Source organism: Blennius ocellaris (genome assembly GCF_963422515.1).
Source record: "Blennius ocellaris genome assembly, chromosome: 3".
Lineage (NCBI taxonomy): Eukaryota > Metazoa > Chordata > Actinopteri > Blenniiformes > Blenniidae > Blennius > Blennius ocellaris.
The window spans coordinates 17475228-17490753 of record NC_137652.1 but is presented as its reverse complement, the minus strand read 5'-3'; the positions used below and the strand labels follow the sequence as shown (position 1 = coordinate 17490753).

Sequence of the window (15526 nt, the reverse complement as noted above, 5' to 3'; positions counted from 1 at the left end):
ATAGGACTGGTTTAAACCAAGCTTGACCATTTATACTTTTCCTTGACGTCTCAATAACATTTGCGTGATGTAAGATTTCCAGAGCTGTTCTCCGTCTTCACTTTCATGGTTGATTTTCTGTTTTATTCTGTTGGCTCTCCGTCTTCTGGGACCCAAACGAGAATAAAACAACATACAATTGAAGGATCAAATTGAAATAACATAATAGAAGATAAAAACCAGAAGGAGTGTAGATGAAATTTCAATGTGGCTCCAGTCGGTAAACAGGCAGCGACTATCAGGAAGCTGGGATAAAGATCTCGGGAAGTGAAGGAATGCGCCTCATTCAAATCCATTTCCACATCATGTCGCAGGACAAAATATTCTGAGGTGTCAGACTTTCGCCTCTGCTCTGCGCGTTGCTGGTTCGAAGACCGGCTGCTCGCCAACAAGTAGAATCTGTGTGGATTCCTTTAGAGGGGAATCTTAAAGGCATGCATTGGATTTGGTTTCCTTTGTTGAACCTGTAACTGAATTTAGCTTCTGCAGCCAATTTCATAAAAGTAGCGGACACAACTACCTAGTTGCTATCAAACTCGCCTCAAAGGTGTATAAAGTCTCGCCATCCTGCCTGTTTTGAATTGAGCTCAGAAAACCAAGCTGGTTTTTTTTTTGTACAACTTTTAAGTTTTATTTGGACAGTTTATTTTGTTCATTTCCTACACAGTCGATGAATAGAATCTACAATAATATAATGCAATCTGTCTGTATTTGAGGTTTGAGATTCTGAAGATGTGGGCTTTTCTCTGACAGTCATTAGTATGCTAAGATTCTTTCTTCAAGTGATTATCGCCACATTTAGGCAGTTGCCAATGTCATAAAAATATAAGTGTTTAATTCAAACGTTTAAAGAAATCAGTCTGCTCCTGTAATTGTTTTTTTTCTGCAAACATTCCTAGAATCTGCATACGTCTGATTCTATAAATAGTAGCCTTATTTCCAGGGTTATTTCCTCTTCATGCTTGTGTAACTCACAAGTGACGTCAGTGAAATCTTTTTCATCCTACTCTATCGTTGACTTGCTGCTGTAACTTAACAAACGTGTGTTTTCATATGTTAAATTCCCTCATATATTTTAAAATCAACGAGTAACGTCGTCTTCCCCCTCAGCTTCTGCCCTCACAGAGGAATTCAGACATTTTCAAGCAAGTTTTTCAGAGGTTACATGTGGTTAATATACAAAAAAACATCGGCAGGTCTTCAGGGTAATGACAGATTTTGAACAACATTGGGAGACGCAGCTGTGTTTTCAGAGGCGGTCACATTTCTTCAGCATGTGCTGTGAGGATTGTGCAACTGAGAAATGGCTGTTGGATGTGCAGAACATTGTTTTTCTCACACACACACACACACAAAACGCGAGCGCAGTTCTGTGAGCTAATGCAGCAGCTGTGGAGTGAAGCTTCCGGTCTGTAGGAATGTTTCTGGCTCTGCTGATGTTTCCAAGACAACTGTTCCAGATCACGCAACTTCTACAGAGCAAAAACTCTGTGATCAGTCTAGAAGTCCGTATTTGTTCGACTCAAGATGATTTTTGTATACGTGATACTTTTGAGTGTACGTTTGCTGACTTTTCTGACCAGTGCACGGGGGCCCAGCTGTGGTAAGTAATCCTAAATATTCCAAAGTAAATTATAGCTATGATGGAGAACATTTATTTCAATTAAGTGCTGGAGGAAAAACAACATGTAAATGGATTAAGTCTGTGCTTGAAATCGAACAGATTACTTGTAAGGAATTGTATAGTTAACGAAGGCTCCAACCTGCAAAGCTGATCTGGCAACGGCAATCGGAGAAAGTTGGAGGCAGATTGACGAAGGGCGTTTTTTCACTTGTTAAGCTCATACCTCAGAGACTGCAAGCTGTTATTAAAGCCAGAGGTGGTGCAACAAAGTATTAGGGGTGTGTTGTATTGGGTTTTTTTGTTTGCTTTTTTCCATGATTCCATAAATTGTTCCTCAAAATTGAGTGATTCCATAATTTTTTACCTCTGCTTGATTCTATAAAAAAAAAAGCAATTGTTACTGACTAACCACAATTTATTTTTTCTTGATTTCTTTTTGTGTTTCTTAAAGCCAGAAAGTTGACATTTTAAATGACTTTAATTTCGTGGCATGTCTTTGATCTGCTTTTTTTCCCTACAAAATTGAATTAAATAACTGAATGAACAACCTCCAAGACTGCTGCTTTCGTAATTTTTGCCAGGGGTTGTGTGTGGAAAAAGGAGATTCACTTTGGACGTGCAGTCGACAAATCCACAGGGATTGCTCAACGCTTTCAGATCAATACGATGGATAAAGAATTAAATGAACCCTGCAGGCTCAAGAGGTTCTAAACCACTGACTCCAAAAGCAACCTGCTGGGAGGAGGGGACACGCAGTGGACGTACTGAATTTGGATGATTCCTTGTCTTCCAGATGAAGACTGCGTTGATAAGCCCGTCTTCACTCCGTCAGCACTGGTGGTGGAGTACGGTGGCGGGGCCTCGGTCAGCTGCACGGCCTGCCAACATGGCTGCCAGCAGGGACCGCCCGGAATGGAGATATCTGCTGGAGAGACGACGCAACACGGCGAGGCGATCCTGTGGAAGGTGGAGAACGTGACTGAGTGGGATTTATCCGCCATGTGCTACTACACAAAGGCCGACGGTAGCTGGTGTTGCAGCCATCTGCCTATAACTGTGTACAGTGAGTGACCTCGGCATTTTAGATCAAACGTTTGACCTGCAGAGTGTGACGAAGAGACGCTGCACTCACTTGCGTGCTTATTTCCGCAGAGCCTCCAACGCGCGTGTCCCTGACATCTGAGAAGAAGCGTTTCTACAGCGGCTATGAATACATCCTGCAGTGCAAAGTCGAGGACGTCGCCCCGATTGGAAATGTCCTGTTGATTTTTTACTCCGCACATTTGCCGACTTTTCGACACCAGTTCAGCAACTACTCGGTGAGCCCAGTGAGCGAGAGCTACACTGTGACGGTCCGGACGTTGGAGGAAGGCGACGGATCTCAGTACTGGTGTGAAGCTAACCTCAATCTGGGACCAGACACTCATCTGAAATATGCCTCCAAAATCAGGAAGGACAACATCGTCCCACCTTACATGACACGGCAGACAATGAACATGTAGATTTGTGCTTTATACTTTTCATGCTTTCTCTGTGGATTTCATTTTCAATATCACTACTACTATGATAGAAGTATATTTGATATAAATGTAACAGGTTTCCAAGTCATGCAACTTAACTGAACGTCATTGATCAGGTTCTCCTGATGATAGATGCCTCACCTCACCTCGGTTCAAACTTTGTTGGACTCAAGATGTGGGGGGGGGGGGGGGGGGGGGGGATAATAATCAGAATATAAGACCAGCAATGTTTTATTTGTCTTTTGCTTTATTTTATATCTGTTCTTTAGATTGCTGAACTGGGATCATCCGGACTAAATAAAAACAAAGGAGCACCTCAGGTTGTGAGAGTTGACTGGTTGTGTGTAATGTGACATTGCAGTGACCGATCACTGGAACGAGGTTAGAAAATCACATCTTAAATTGTCCAATGCACCCAAATAATGGGGGGTATGAGAGCAGTGGCAGAGCTGCTGTCTCACTAAGTGAAATGTTGGCTTGAGCATTAGTTGACAGTGCTGCCGCTCAGATTCAGTTACAGTTCCACTAAACTCCTGTCTACCAAGTGTAGCACTTCAAATGGTCATTTCCTCAGTGAAGTGGAAAAGCCCCTGCTGCATCCCACCCAATGAGACTGCAGCTGTGTGTTGGAAGAAGAGAAGTTATGATTCCCAAATGATTGCAATCCATGACGATTATATAACATGCACTTCTCTTCACAATATCACAGTAATGGTTGTCTGTTGGTGCATCTGGCTGCAATTATGACGTTTACATTTGAGAGAGGAGAGTCCCCAAGTCCCAAATTACACAACCATTCCACGACGGGGCTGTACAATATACACACACACAAACACACACACACAGTGTCATCACTGTTTCGCAGATTTGATACCAGACTGTTTTGATACCAGGATTAAGATGATTTCTTTCCACATAACCCTTCTGAGTTTAACTACAGTGACTTTCATCTGTGGCGCAAATGGATCCAGTTGCGGTGAGAAATTATTAATAAATATTTCAACAGTTAAGAAAAAATCTAAATGTTTCCCTGCGTGGATTTTGTTTTTTAAATATGGATCTGGCTATGGACTCATGTTAGTTATTTTACCTCACTAAAAGTCTTTAAATATATTTAATATTTCATGAAGAATGTTAGTATTTACTTTGCTGCTTTCTCAATATGCTAATTTCCAAACGTGAACTGAAGATGATATGCAATAATTCAGCATGCTGTTATGTTTATTGTCCTGCCAGCAGCTTGTTGCTGTTGTAGGAACTGATGTCCTTCATTTTCACTCTGACCCCAATTTCAACATTGGCGGGTTGTGAAACAGTGAAAGCCATTCAGTTTGGAGATTAGTGGCATATTTTTGAGATTTTATTGTTCGCTCAGCATGCATCCTTTTGGATTTGGGGTTTAGACTGTTCTTCCTCTGTTGAATTCATATAGTCTCCCTTTGCATACATGAATTTTGTTTGGTGATTACAATTGGTGAACTGATATGGGTCATTTATTAAATTAACCAGTCTTGTATACAAAAAAGTAATCCCTTTATCCCTTTGTTTTTCTAGTCTATGTGCAAATAACACAATGTCAACAGTTGGAATGCTTTCTGAAACTGTGGAACATCCAGAACCACAAAAGAGACAACATGTGGATACAAAGTGGATGAGACAGTTTTTCCAAATTGTCATAAACAAATAATTCCATACACATTCACATTGGAACACTGAAAACTAATCAGTTGCTACTATCTGAACAAAATATTTGGGATATAATGGTAGCACATCTGTCATTCTTCCACTTTAGATAAATCCTTTTGTACACCAAGCACTTTTGTAACACTGGTACTTTCCTCCCACTATGTCTAAACTAGTGAGTACAATCCTGGCAGCATTTATCAGGCAACACAAAAAGATAGCGTGAGAGAACAGATGTAACTGCTGTGTGTATTTTCTTTTTTCTTTTTCTTTTTTTCCCCCAGATGAAGACTGTGCAGATAAGCCTGTATTCAGTCCTCCCCGTCTGGTGGTGGAATACGGTCACGCAGCCTCTGTCAGGTGCACTGCCTGTCAACAAGCCTGCCAGTATGAACAAACTGGTATGGACGTGTCTGTCGGTCAGCCGAGGAAAGACGGAAACATGATATTGTGGAAAATCGACGAGCTGCTTGAATGGGATCTTTCGGCGACGTGCTACCACGGCAACGACAACGGCACCCGGTGTTGCAGCCACCTGCCTGTAACTGTATACAGTAAGTGACCTTGTTTCTGGATTTATGATTCAAAATTTGAGGCGACACAGGAGTAAAACAAATGGCATTGCAGTGCACACAGCTGTAGAAAAACATTCCTCATGATGATGCGTAGAGGACAAAAAGGACCAAATACAAAACCTTGAACTAAAGTTAATATGAACATCTTGATGTGTTTTTCTCCTTTTCACTCCCCCCCCCCCCCCCCCCCCCCCCACGTTTTCCTCCACAGAGCCGCCATCATTTGTTGTTTTTGACTTAACGGAAACAGTCGACGACAACTCCGAGCATAACCGGTACACGTTAGATTGTACTGTCGTTGCTGTCGTGCCGGTCGAAAACATTGTGGTGACTTTCTACAAAGAAGTGAACCGGTCCGTCGAAACCATTGGTCAAGTGAAGTCCAGATGGAGTTCCAGGACACCAGAAACCCAAACCTTCATTCTGGACGTCTCCAACATTAAAGATGATGGTTCCCTGTACTGGTGTAAAGCCAAATTCGACTTTGGGCCTGAAGGACCACAACCACCTCTTGCGTATACCTCCATGATGAAGGGTATCCACGCCAGACTATCACTGTCTTCCAGCATCAAGCACAATGTAAACCTCATTTGGGCTTCATGCTTTTGTTGTTTTCTCTCATTTGATTTGGCTTTTCTTCAAAACTAAACTATAGACTTTCTTAACATATTTAACCACTTCAGAGCAGCTCTGAAATCTACATAATGAGTTGTGTTTGCAGTCGCTTCAGAGGGCATGAATAAGAAATGTCAACATTATGGTGCAGGACTGTTCAGGACATATGATCTTTACTTAAGATTAAGAATTCAGAAAGTTGAATCATTCCGTCATAATCATGATGTGATATTTATCCTTTATTCAGGAACATGACTACAGCACATCAATACATAATAAACACTTTTCAAACCTGTTTCCTCCATCTGGACTTATTCGTTTCTCCCAGTTTTTAACTGTAAGTGAGCCTCTATAATGTGAACATTCAGCATGTAAGGTCCAGTATGTGCAGGCATGGATAGTAGACTATACTTAAAGAGAATATATATTCTCTTTAAATATAGTCTCTTTAAATGTTATGTGTGTATTTGGTTCCATGCATTTAGTTACAGTCTAAAGATCAGATTGCATGTTTTTGTCCAGTTTGTTGTTTTGTATACTAATACTTTCTGTGACGTCCCTCATCTATAAATACAACATCATGGACTTCCCTTCAGATGATCTCATACGATGACCTTTACTTTGCAGAACTTCATGTGTATTTTACAATGTGGCCTCATGATTCCACGTGATGCATCGTTTCACTGCACGAGGTCATGAGTCTGAATACTATGTGTTTAATGTTCTGTGGTTGTTTTAATTTCCACTCTGAAAAAATCGATTGGATTCAGTTTTATGTAATCGAGTCACACGGATACACAAACCGTGTTGAGGCCATTCTCACTGAGCAATGTCACGCCAGAATATATGTTTCAAATTGATCATGAGCACACGAATACGGTATACACATTTCTTTTCAGCAAATAAACAGGTGGGATTTCAAAGAAAAACCCACTAATGTTCTCCTTCAAAATGATCGAAAATAATGTGACGTGTAGACAGTGTTAAGGAAATTATTGAAATTAGCAAAAAATAAATAATGTATATTAAAATAATTTGTTACGATGGGAAAATCATTGATAATAACCACCTTTTACATGTGAAAATATTTAGTCTTTGATTTTTTTTATTCTAGTCTTTAAATTGAAGTGTGCAAATTTAATTATTCATGACATCTATAGGAAGTATCCCTCTCAGCTTAAAATAGATGTATGACCCTGAATCAATTTAAGAAACATTAATTTTAATAGATGTATATGTTTCAGTGTGATGCTGTTGCACTGTTCCTCATATCCATATGTCTGGTTGTGCATCCAGTCGTATATAAACCTCATCACCCTCAGTTCACCTGTAACTCCTTGTCTTTTGCATGAAATTTGCATTTAAACATTTTCCAATCACAGACAAATCTAATTCAAGCTGCAGTGTAAAATCAGTGATACTGACTATATGGATTATAAGTTTGAGAGACAATAGCTCTCCTTCATATAGGCTAGCATTACACTGTCATGATTTCTAGATTTAGAAGCAATGTCTATGGATACCCAGTGGTACCCAAAGGGCTTTAGAACAAAGCTATAAAAAACAATATATTAAGAAACAAATACAAGAATAATACATGAAAACTATACATAAAACACAGGTGCTGACTGTGGGAGGTGCGACAGTGCTGCAGTTGTTGGAAGCCTTCCAGAAATTCATAAAAACCGAGCATACAAAATAAATACACTGCCTGAGACAGAGTTAAAAGCCAACCTAAAAAAATGGGTTTTCAGCTATGATTTAAAAATATCAAATATTTTGGCTATATTGTGACAACTGCTTTCATTTAACTCCAGATTGTCAGGCTGACTTTATATCAATTTCTTTTCATGTAAACATTCCTAAACGAGGGTTTCCCATCCAGATAATTTAGGGGTGAATGAAAATTATTTACACTATCATGGCCAAACATCCTGATCAACAATATTTTTATTTTATTTTATGTTAATTCGACATAATTAATCTCATTGAAGCACATTTGTACAATGAGTCTGAACTTTTCATGACACGACCTTTGGAATTGTGGAACTGAACCTCCCACAGAGTCACTCACATGCCACACTTCCTTTTTTTGGTTTTCATCAGGTTTGTGTGTGACCTGACAAGCTTTCTTCTTCTTCTTCTTCTTCTTCTTCTTCTTCTTCTTCTTCTTCTTCTTCTTCTTCTTCTTCTTCTTCTTCTTCTTCTTCTTCTCCTCCTTCACTAAGAGCCCTTAAAATACCTGCTCGTCTGATATACTCCCTGTGGCTACAACCTGAAGTGGGTTCTGACCAGAATAAACAGACTAAAAATAACATGAAGATGAAGAAGAATGCAGAAAGCTATTTGGACTTCATTTGTGGAGCTGAAGGAATGGAATCGAGATAGGGGCCAAAGGTGTCTGACGATTCTTCGGTCTGAGGACTTGACAGCTGATGTGGAGCCTGACTCTTCCTGGTACCGAGTGGAGGAAGGGCTCTCAGGAAGGGAATAGAGGAAGTCTGCTTCGGGGTCACTTCATGTAAAAACCACATGATTTTCTCAGTCTCTTGTGGTTGCAGAGATAGAAAATAACTCTCAATGTAGTTCATGTCACATGCATTCATGGCGTGAACCCTGATACACACAACAAAACACTGTTTACCTGCTGCTGAACAATTCCGTAACATTGATGACCTCTTAATCCTTTGACTTGAAACTCTAGTGTCATTTTACTTTTAAACTGACTCAACCTGACATACATACACCCAAGCTTTCAAATGTTTTTTTCCCCTTATTTTTCTCACCTTCAAAACAATTGCACATAGTGCCCTACAGGATTCCAGCTGGTGGCGCCACTGTGCTATATCACACACAACAGTAGTTTGCTTGGATTTTCACACACAGAAATAGTTCCTGGCTCAGTGCTGATAACCTGAGAAGACTGATTCATCTTCAAAACAGCTATGGACTCAGTCTGACCTGGAGAAGCCAATCCTTAATTTCACAAGGCTGGATTACTGTAACTCCTCTCTGTGTGGAATAAATCACAAATCTGTCTCCAACTACTGAATACATCACCTCAGCCTCTCCATGGCTATGAGAGATGATATAACTATAAATCCAGTTTTATCCCGCCTGTGTTGTCTTCCTGGAAGATGGACGGATGGATGGATGGCCCAAATGAATAAAATCACACCAGTGAGGATTGTAGCAACCAATAAAGTAATATTGGCCCAATACTTAAAAATCTCCAATTACAGTATGTACTAAATTTGGCCATTCTGAATGTATTAAGCCAATAATGTGAAAAAATAGCAATTTTATTTAGAATCAGGATTGAGAGTATTGCAGTTTGTATCCTCAGTGAATGCATTTGACAACTCTCTCATCTACTAGAGCTTTATTGATAAGTAAACTGCTCAAAAACTGCTGGAATGGCTTTTATTTCCCAGAGATGAAGCCAGTATTAACCCAATATTAGCTGCAGTTTTAAATATGACACTCATTAGGGTAATACATTATTAGATTATTAGAATGTCATTAGGACATTGGCTCAAATATCCTACTTGATGATTATAGGCTTCATTAAATCAAAGGCTTCATTAAATTAAAAATGGCTAAAATTATTTCATAATAAGCATATATTATGTTATTGGCTATTATTACATCATTAGTTGTTGTTGTTTTTTTTACAATGAGTAAAGAAAAACACAGGCAAAGGAGAGAAAAAAATGAATAAAATCAGGACAAAGCAAAATGTTTATTTTTAAGATGAATACATTTTTAAGGTACACATATAGTCCAAAACATACAAAGAGTAATAAACATGTACTTTCGTTCATTCACCAAACTTAAGAAAGTGTTGTGGTGATTCATCTGACCCCGGAATTTCCCTACAAACTTCCCCACTTCCCAGAAGCGTTTGTGTTCTGCTGCGCACTTTCAGTTTCACTCCCCTATAGAGCTGGACACACACACACACACACACACACACACACACACACACACACACACACACACACACACACACACACACACACACACACACACACACACACACACACACACACACACACACACACACACACACACACACACACACACACACACACACGCCGTGCTCAGTGATTTAAAAGCCAGTTCACTACCGGACCTTCGTTGTTCGAGCTCCTCACCTCCAGTCTGAAACAGTTCGGGATCCATCCTCGGTTGTTTTTGGGGTTTTTTTGTCCCACGACTCAACTCTCGGACATGTTTTCTGCGGACTTATTCCTTTTTCTGTCTCTGTTACTGAGTGCGACGGACGTCCAGGTCTTCGCCTGCTGTGAGTGTGTTATTCTTGAGTTTCATGCCCCTCGCTCAGTGTTTGTTGTCTTCACTTGTTCAACTGTTGAATGTTTATTTAGTCGAGAACAGACATCAGAGAGGAGTTGTTTGTTTGTTAGTTTAAAAAAAACAACTTATTCCATTGTTTTATTTTTCCTCTCCCAACATAACGTTCCTCAGGGGCGGATGTAGACAGTCTTTTGTTTTTGGAAAGAGGGTGTTCATGACTTCTTCAATTTTGAGAATCTTATTTTCACCCAGGGGTGTTTCTAGACTCCCTGGAGGCAAAAGTAGCAGCAAGAATGTGGGGACTTTCAATCGGGGGATTCCATCCTGTCATATTGTTATTGTTTAAAAAGTGTCTCATTGAAGGGGTTTTAGCATATTGTCGTTGATATGGGTCGATGGCAGCCCTCTCTGGGGGCCCCCTCAATGTAATTGCCTCTCTTTCCTACCCCATTGTAAGGTAATTATTTTCCCAGCCAGATAGATAAAAGGAAACACAGAAAAGAACATCCGTAAATCAGACAACAATGAAATACAGTCACCCTACAAGTAACTTAAAAGAGGGATGCCGTCACAGACAAACTTTTCAGTCCTTCATCCGGGCATTATGTATCTTTGTTCAAGAAGGAAGCAACTGAAAGGTGGGGTTAGTAGGTCTGACAGTTGAGGGAGTTAAAGTCGACACCAGCTCACAAGTGGTGAGAGGAGGGAACACAAGTTTCCAGCGTATCGCAGAGATAGACAAGAAACGCGCACTCATGTTCACATGTCAAGCAAATTAGGCAAGACCGATGAACCTTGAATGTTTTTGGACTGTGGGGAGAAACGTGGAGTCGCAGAGGAAAAAAATAACACAAAACAAAACTGCGGTGTCAGCAGTCTTTCTGAATTTTTTTTAACAATGCTCAACTGTTTTTATTCCAACAGGAGGGAAATCTCAACCAGCAGATGAAGTTAAAATTTGATAAAGACTCTTTAATCCAAGAGTGAACCATTTAAATAAAAGAATGCACACAAAAACCATTGATCTTACTGTAAGAATATATAAAATATATACAAAGTGAGTCCATGTGGACAAATTATGTAATATCCCCAGGTAAGTCCTATTAATGTTTATTTGTAAAAAACAAAAAACAAAAACATGAATCACTGTTTGGAAACATTTATATTGTTAAACAATAACTCATCAGTTAAAGAAATTCCTGACCGTTGGTCTGTGTTCAGGGTTATTTCTCCTGAGGAGGGAACGATTAAAAGAACCGTCAGCAACTTCATGATGTGACTCAGTGAATACTGTACTGGTTACTTTGGTCCCTTTGGCATAGAGTCAGACAAGATTAAATATTCTAACTTAATGTTGTCAAATACCAGATAATGTAACATCTATTTCAGTGTTTTTACAGTTTAGCCTTCGCTCTGCTTTCAGTTTAATGAACTGCTTATAAGACAATGATGGTGACCAACTGTAATTAACAGTTCCCACACTGGAGAGCGAATGAGTTTACCTCCAAATATTCTCTAGTGTATTATTGTCAAGCTAATGGTCCTTCAGCTCTAACGGCATAGTCGTATTTTCATTTTTCTTTTAAACCCTTATTCATAAGGTTCATGAACTTCCTAAAAAGGCAGCGACATTCCTCCTTCAGCAGATTGTCAATAAGGCACATTTGTGCTGGTAATGCTGGTAATCTAATGACCTGAAGGTAGATTTTAATCGGTTCTGAAAGTCAATAACATGAATTACTTTCAGTCATTATTGCACAGAAACGACCTAATCCAGAGGTTTTACATCCACGAGGTGGCCTTACGGTGGGGGGGGGGGGGGGGGGGGGGGTTCCATTGAAACTTGAAAACAGTTTCAAGAAATGTATTAAACTGAAGGAAACAAACATGTGAGATTGTGTCCAGATGATGCAAAGGTCCATTTGACGAATTGCCACTCATCTTTTATACATTGGGGTTGGACCAATCTATACTGTATTTATTGCCCCAATGTTGAATTGCTGAAATTATACTTTAACTTGTAAGTTCAAATATTGTTGTTAAATAGCACTTCAGTAAAGGTACATTAAACTCTTCTAAAGAAAAAGAAATACTCAAATATTGCTTTTTTTTATTTAAATTTTTTCATTGTCACTAATATTCAGTTTACCTGTATAAAATGTCAGACAATAAATGAAGTCCATTCAAGCTAAATGATAGCCAGTTTGAAGATTACTTTGAGCTATGAATGAAAAGTTAGATACACAGAGTACCCTACTTAATAGCAGTAATGGGATCTGACGGTGCACAGAAGAAGTCTTTTCTGTTTAGAAATACTCTTAAAAGACAATACATGTACTACTTATTGATAATTTTAAGAAATGTCTCTTTGTTCAATACAACATTTCCTGTGTTTTTTTCCAGCTGAGGAAAATTGTACAGATCTACCTGTTTTCACTCCATCCACACTGGTGGTGAAGTACGGTGACTCCACTTCCGCCACTTGTGTCGCATGTAAGGACGCCTGCCTTGGATACATGTATGACTTGGAAGTACCTATAGGAACCCGAAGTGCCAATGGAACCACGTTGACGTGGACGGTTGGCAACGTGACACAATGGGAAACGTCTGCTATGTGCTATTATAATACCGAGTCCTACCAGCAGTGTTGCGTCATCCTTCATGTAACCGTCTATCGTGAGTATCGATGAGTGTCTCTTTGCTCGGACTGATAATCACTGGATATACTGAACCTTGTTTTGCTCATGTCTACATCATTTTTCCTTTTTACTCCTTCTGCAGAGCCTCCGGAAGGCGTGTCCATTAGCATTGCGAACCACACGGGGCCGATGTTTGAAGGCGAGGAGTACACCCTGCAGTGTACCGTACGAAACGTGGCTCCTGTTCAAAACCTTACTGTGACCTTCTACAGAGGACTGAGAGTATTGGGTATGGTCACGTCCAACACAACAGCGAGCAAACCGGTGACCGAGATGTTCAATCTGAACGTCAGCGCCAGCAAAGACGATGATGGAGTCAAGTTGAGGTGTCAAGCTGAGTTAGAGCTGGGACCTGATGGACCACAGCCCCCTCTCATCACGACATCAGATGAAGAAGTCGATTCCACAGTTTACTGTGAGTCTCCTATGGTACTAACAACTGTCTTATCATGCAGCATACAAAAGACTAAAAGACCAGACAATCCGCCTTAGATGTGACACGCCATCAGTGGGTGCAGAGCATTAGTCAGATCTACAGCTGTTTCAAACTTGTGTCAACTTTTTGTGATATCCACAGACGGACCGTATCTGCAGGGCTCAACCAATCTACAGCCCATTGCAATCACAGAGGGAAACTCTCTGCACCTGAACTGCTCGGCTGTGGGGAACCCGCCGCCCTCGTACGCCTGGACGCTTCCCAATAGCTCCACCATCTCCGCTGGCAGCGTTCTCACCGTCACATCTGTGGGTTTCGAGCATGGAGGACGGTACATCTGCAAAGCGACAAGCAACAGGAATACGGCCACTGTGAATTTCAGCGTGGATGTCCAAGGTGAGCTTTGTTTTGTCTCGTCTCCACGGTTGTTATGACTTGCTGTTGGACAGTGAATCGCTTGACGCTCAACCAAAACATCTCTGCCTCAGTTGCTCCAGCTGCATTTTTGTGTTCAGCCAATATGAAATCGAGAGGGACGTTTATTGAGACTATTTTGGTGTCGTGTATTCTTCGGATGTGTAATGATCTCTTCCTCTTTGCTTCTTTACCCTACTTTCTGCAGTCAACTTCATTCCATACATCATAACCGGGGTCGTAGTAGCTTTGGCTCTGATTTGCGGACTCGTCGTCATGGTGTACGTGCACTACTACAAACAGAGGCGCATGGGACAGTATAACCTGAAGGATGTTTTCCGTTTCCACGCCCGGCACATTGCATTGCCCAATGAAGAGTAGCAGGAACCGTACAAAAAAGGAAGGAGTGCGATGTGGATGGACAGTCACTGCTGGATCAACGTCAGCTGTTTGGTTTGCGAGAAGGATTACAAGCTTCACTGGAGAGACACTGCAACATGAGCGTCTCCTTATTTCTTGTCATGTGTCTGTTGATAGGTGTGGTATAAAGAGAAAAAAAAAAGTGACTACATGGCGAGTATTGATGTCCAAACTGCTCTGTGAGGAAAAGAAAACCAAAAGAAATATATGTGGCTAAAATGCAGCTCTGGCGTCTTGCATGTTAAAAAATGAAGTTTTGAACTTGTTTGAGTGTTGAACAGGAGATCTTTACTGTCATGATAATGTTAGAATTTCAAATGCGGTATAGTTTTATATACATTTTATGTCTCGAGACATGCAAATTCAAATTAAGTAACATGTAAAGCAGCTGTAAAGACAAAAAACAGATTTTTAATGTCTGAAACACTGGCAAGTACCTTTCAGGTTTCAGGTTAGGTTGTACTCTTCAATCAACTGCACTGAAAAAAGTTGGAGCAACTTAATTGAAGTGCTTCAATTGGAATAAATCAAGTTCTTTGAACTTAATCTAATTCATTAAGTTGAAATGAATCAAGAACTTGATTCATTTGAAGCAATTCAATACATTTGGTTCAACAATTTCCAACAATTTTCTTTTCTCAGCGTTCTTTTCTCAAATTCTACTCATAAAATAAACAAATAAAACTAATAAAATAGATAGTCATACACACACATACAGGGTCAATCATCCAATTATAAAGAATCATTGATAATAACTCATAAGTTTGAGTTGGGTATACAAGAATAATACAACAGTAAGTTTGTCAGATGGAAAAGATGTTAAAAACTACTGGGCTGTTTCATATTTGAGTGTGTTACAGGGGTGAACAAACTAAATATAAAGATGTACCAACCATTTAACTGTGATCATATTGTTTATGACTACATTTTTTGATGTAGAAGTCCTTTTCCTGAACACTACAGCAATTTGTGAAACCACCGAAAGTTTCAGAAAGATTTTATTTCCCCCCACCAACAGTCAACAGCCGAGCAACCGTCACCTCCTACAAATGCGTTTGTGCACTCTGTTATTTTGTCGCGCTCTCTTTGCCTTAGTGAAAAGGAGGAGAAACAAAGAACTCTTGAAATTCATGAAGGAACTGTAATCGTATTCGGTCTTATCTGTGAATGTGATTAAATTATTA

The 15526-nt window shown here is 40.0% G+C and overlaps 2 protein-coding genes and 1 long non-coding RNA gene across 3 annotated transcripts; all 3 read left to right on the top strand.

The window, feature by feature from the left end:
- The first annotated feature begins 1443 nt into the window (after nucleotides 1-1443).
- LOC308148976 (intercellular adhesion molecule 2-like) lies at nucleotides 1444-3345 on the top strand. The gene is made up of 3 exons (XM_080520577.1): nucleotides 1444-1642; nucleotides 2457-2726; nucleotides 2816-3345. The coding sequence occupies exons 1-3, from the start codon at nucleotides 1567-1569 to the stop codon at nucleotides 3163-3165; spliced, it is 696 nt and encodes a 231-aa protein (XP_080376703.1). The 5' UTR covers nucleotides 1444-1566; the 3' UTR covers nucleotides 3166-3345.
- A 238-nt stretch (nucleotides 3346-3583) lies between these two features.
- On the top strand, nucleotides 3584-6351 carry LOC308149215. The gene is made up of 3 exons (XR_013937228.1): nucleotides 3584-4159; nucleotides 5151-5420; nucleotides 5653-6351. It is a non-coding gene; the product is annotated as an uncharacterized lncRNA (long non-coding RNA).
- A 3846-nt stretch (nucleotides 6352-10197) lies between these two features.
- On the top strand, nucleotides 10198-15526 carry LOC308148812 (vascular cell adhesion protein 1-like). Its single transcript, XM_080520341.1, has 5 exons — nucleotides 10198-10362; nucleotides 12777-13049; nucleotides 13155-13487; nucleotides 13650-13904; nucleotides 14131-15526. The coding sequence occupies exons 1-5, from the start codon at nucleotides 10290-10292 to the stop codon at nucleotides 14301-14303; spliced, it is 1107 nt and encodes a 368-aa protein (XP_080376467.1). The 5' UTR covers nucleotides 10198-10289; the 3' UTR covers nucleotides 14304-15526.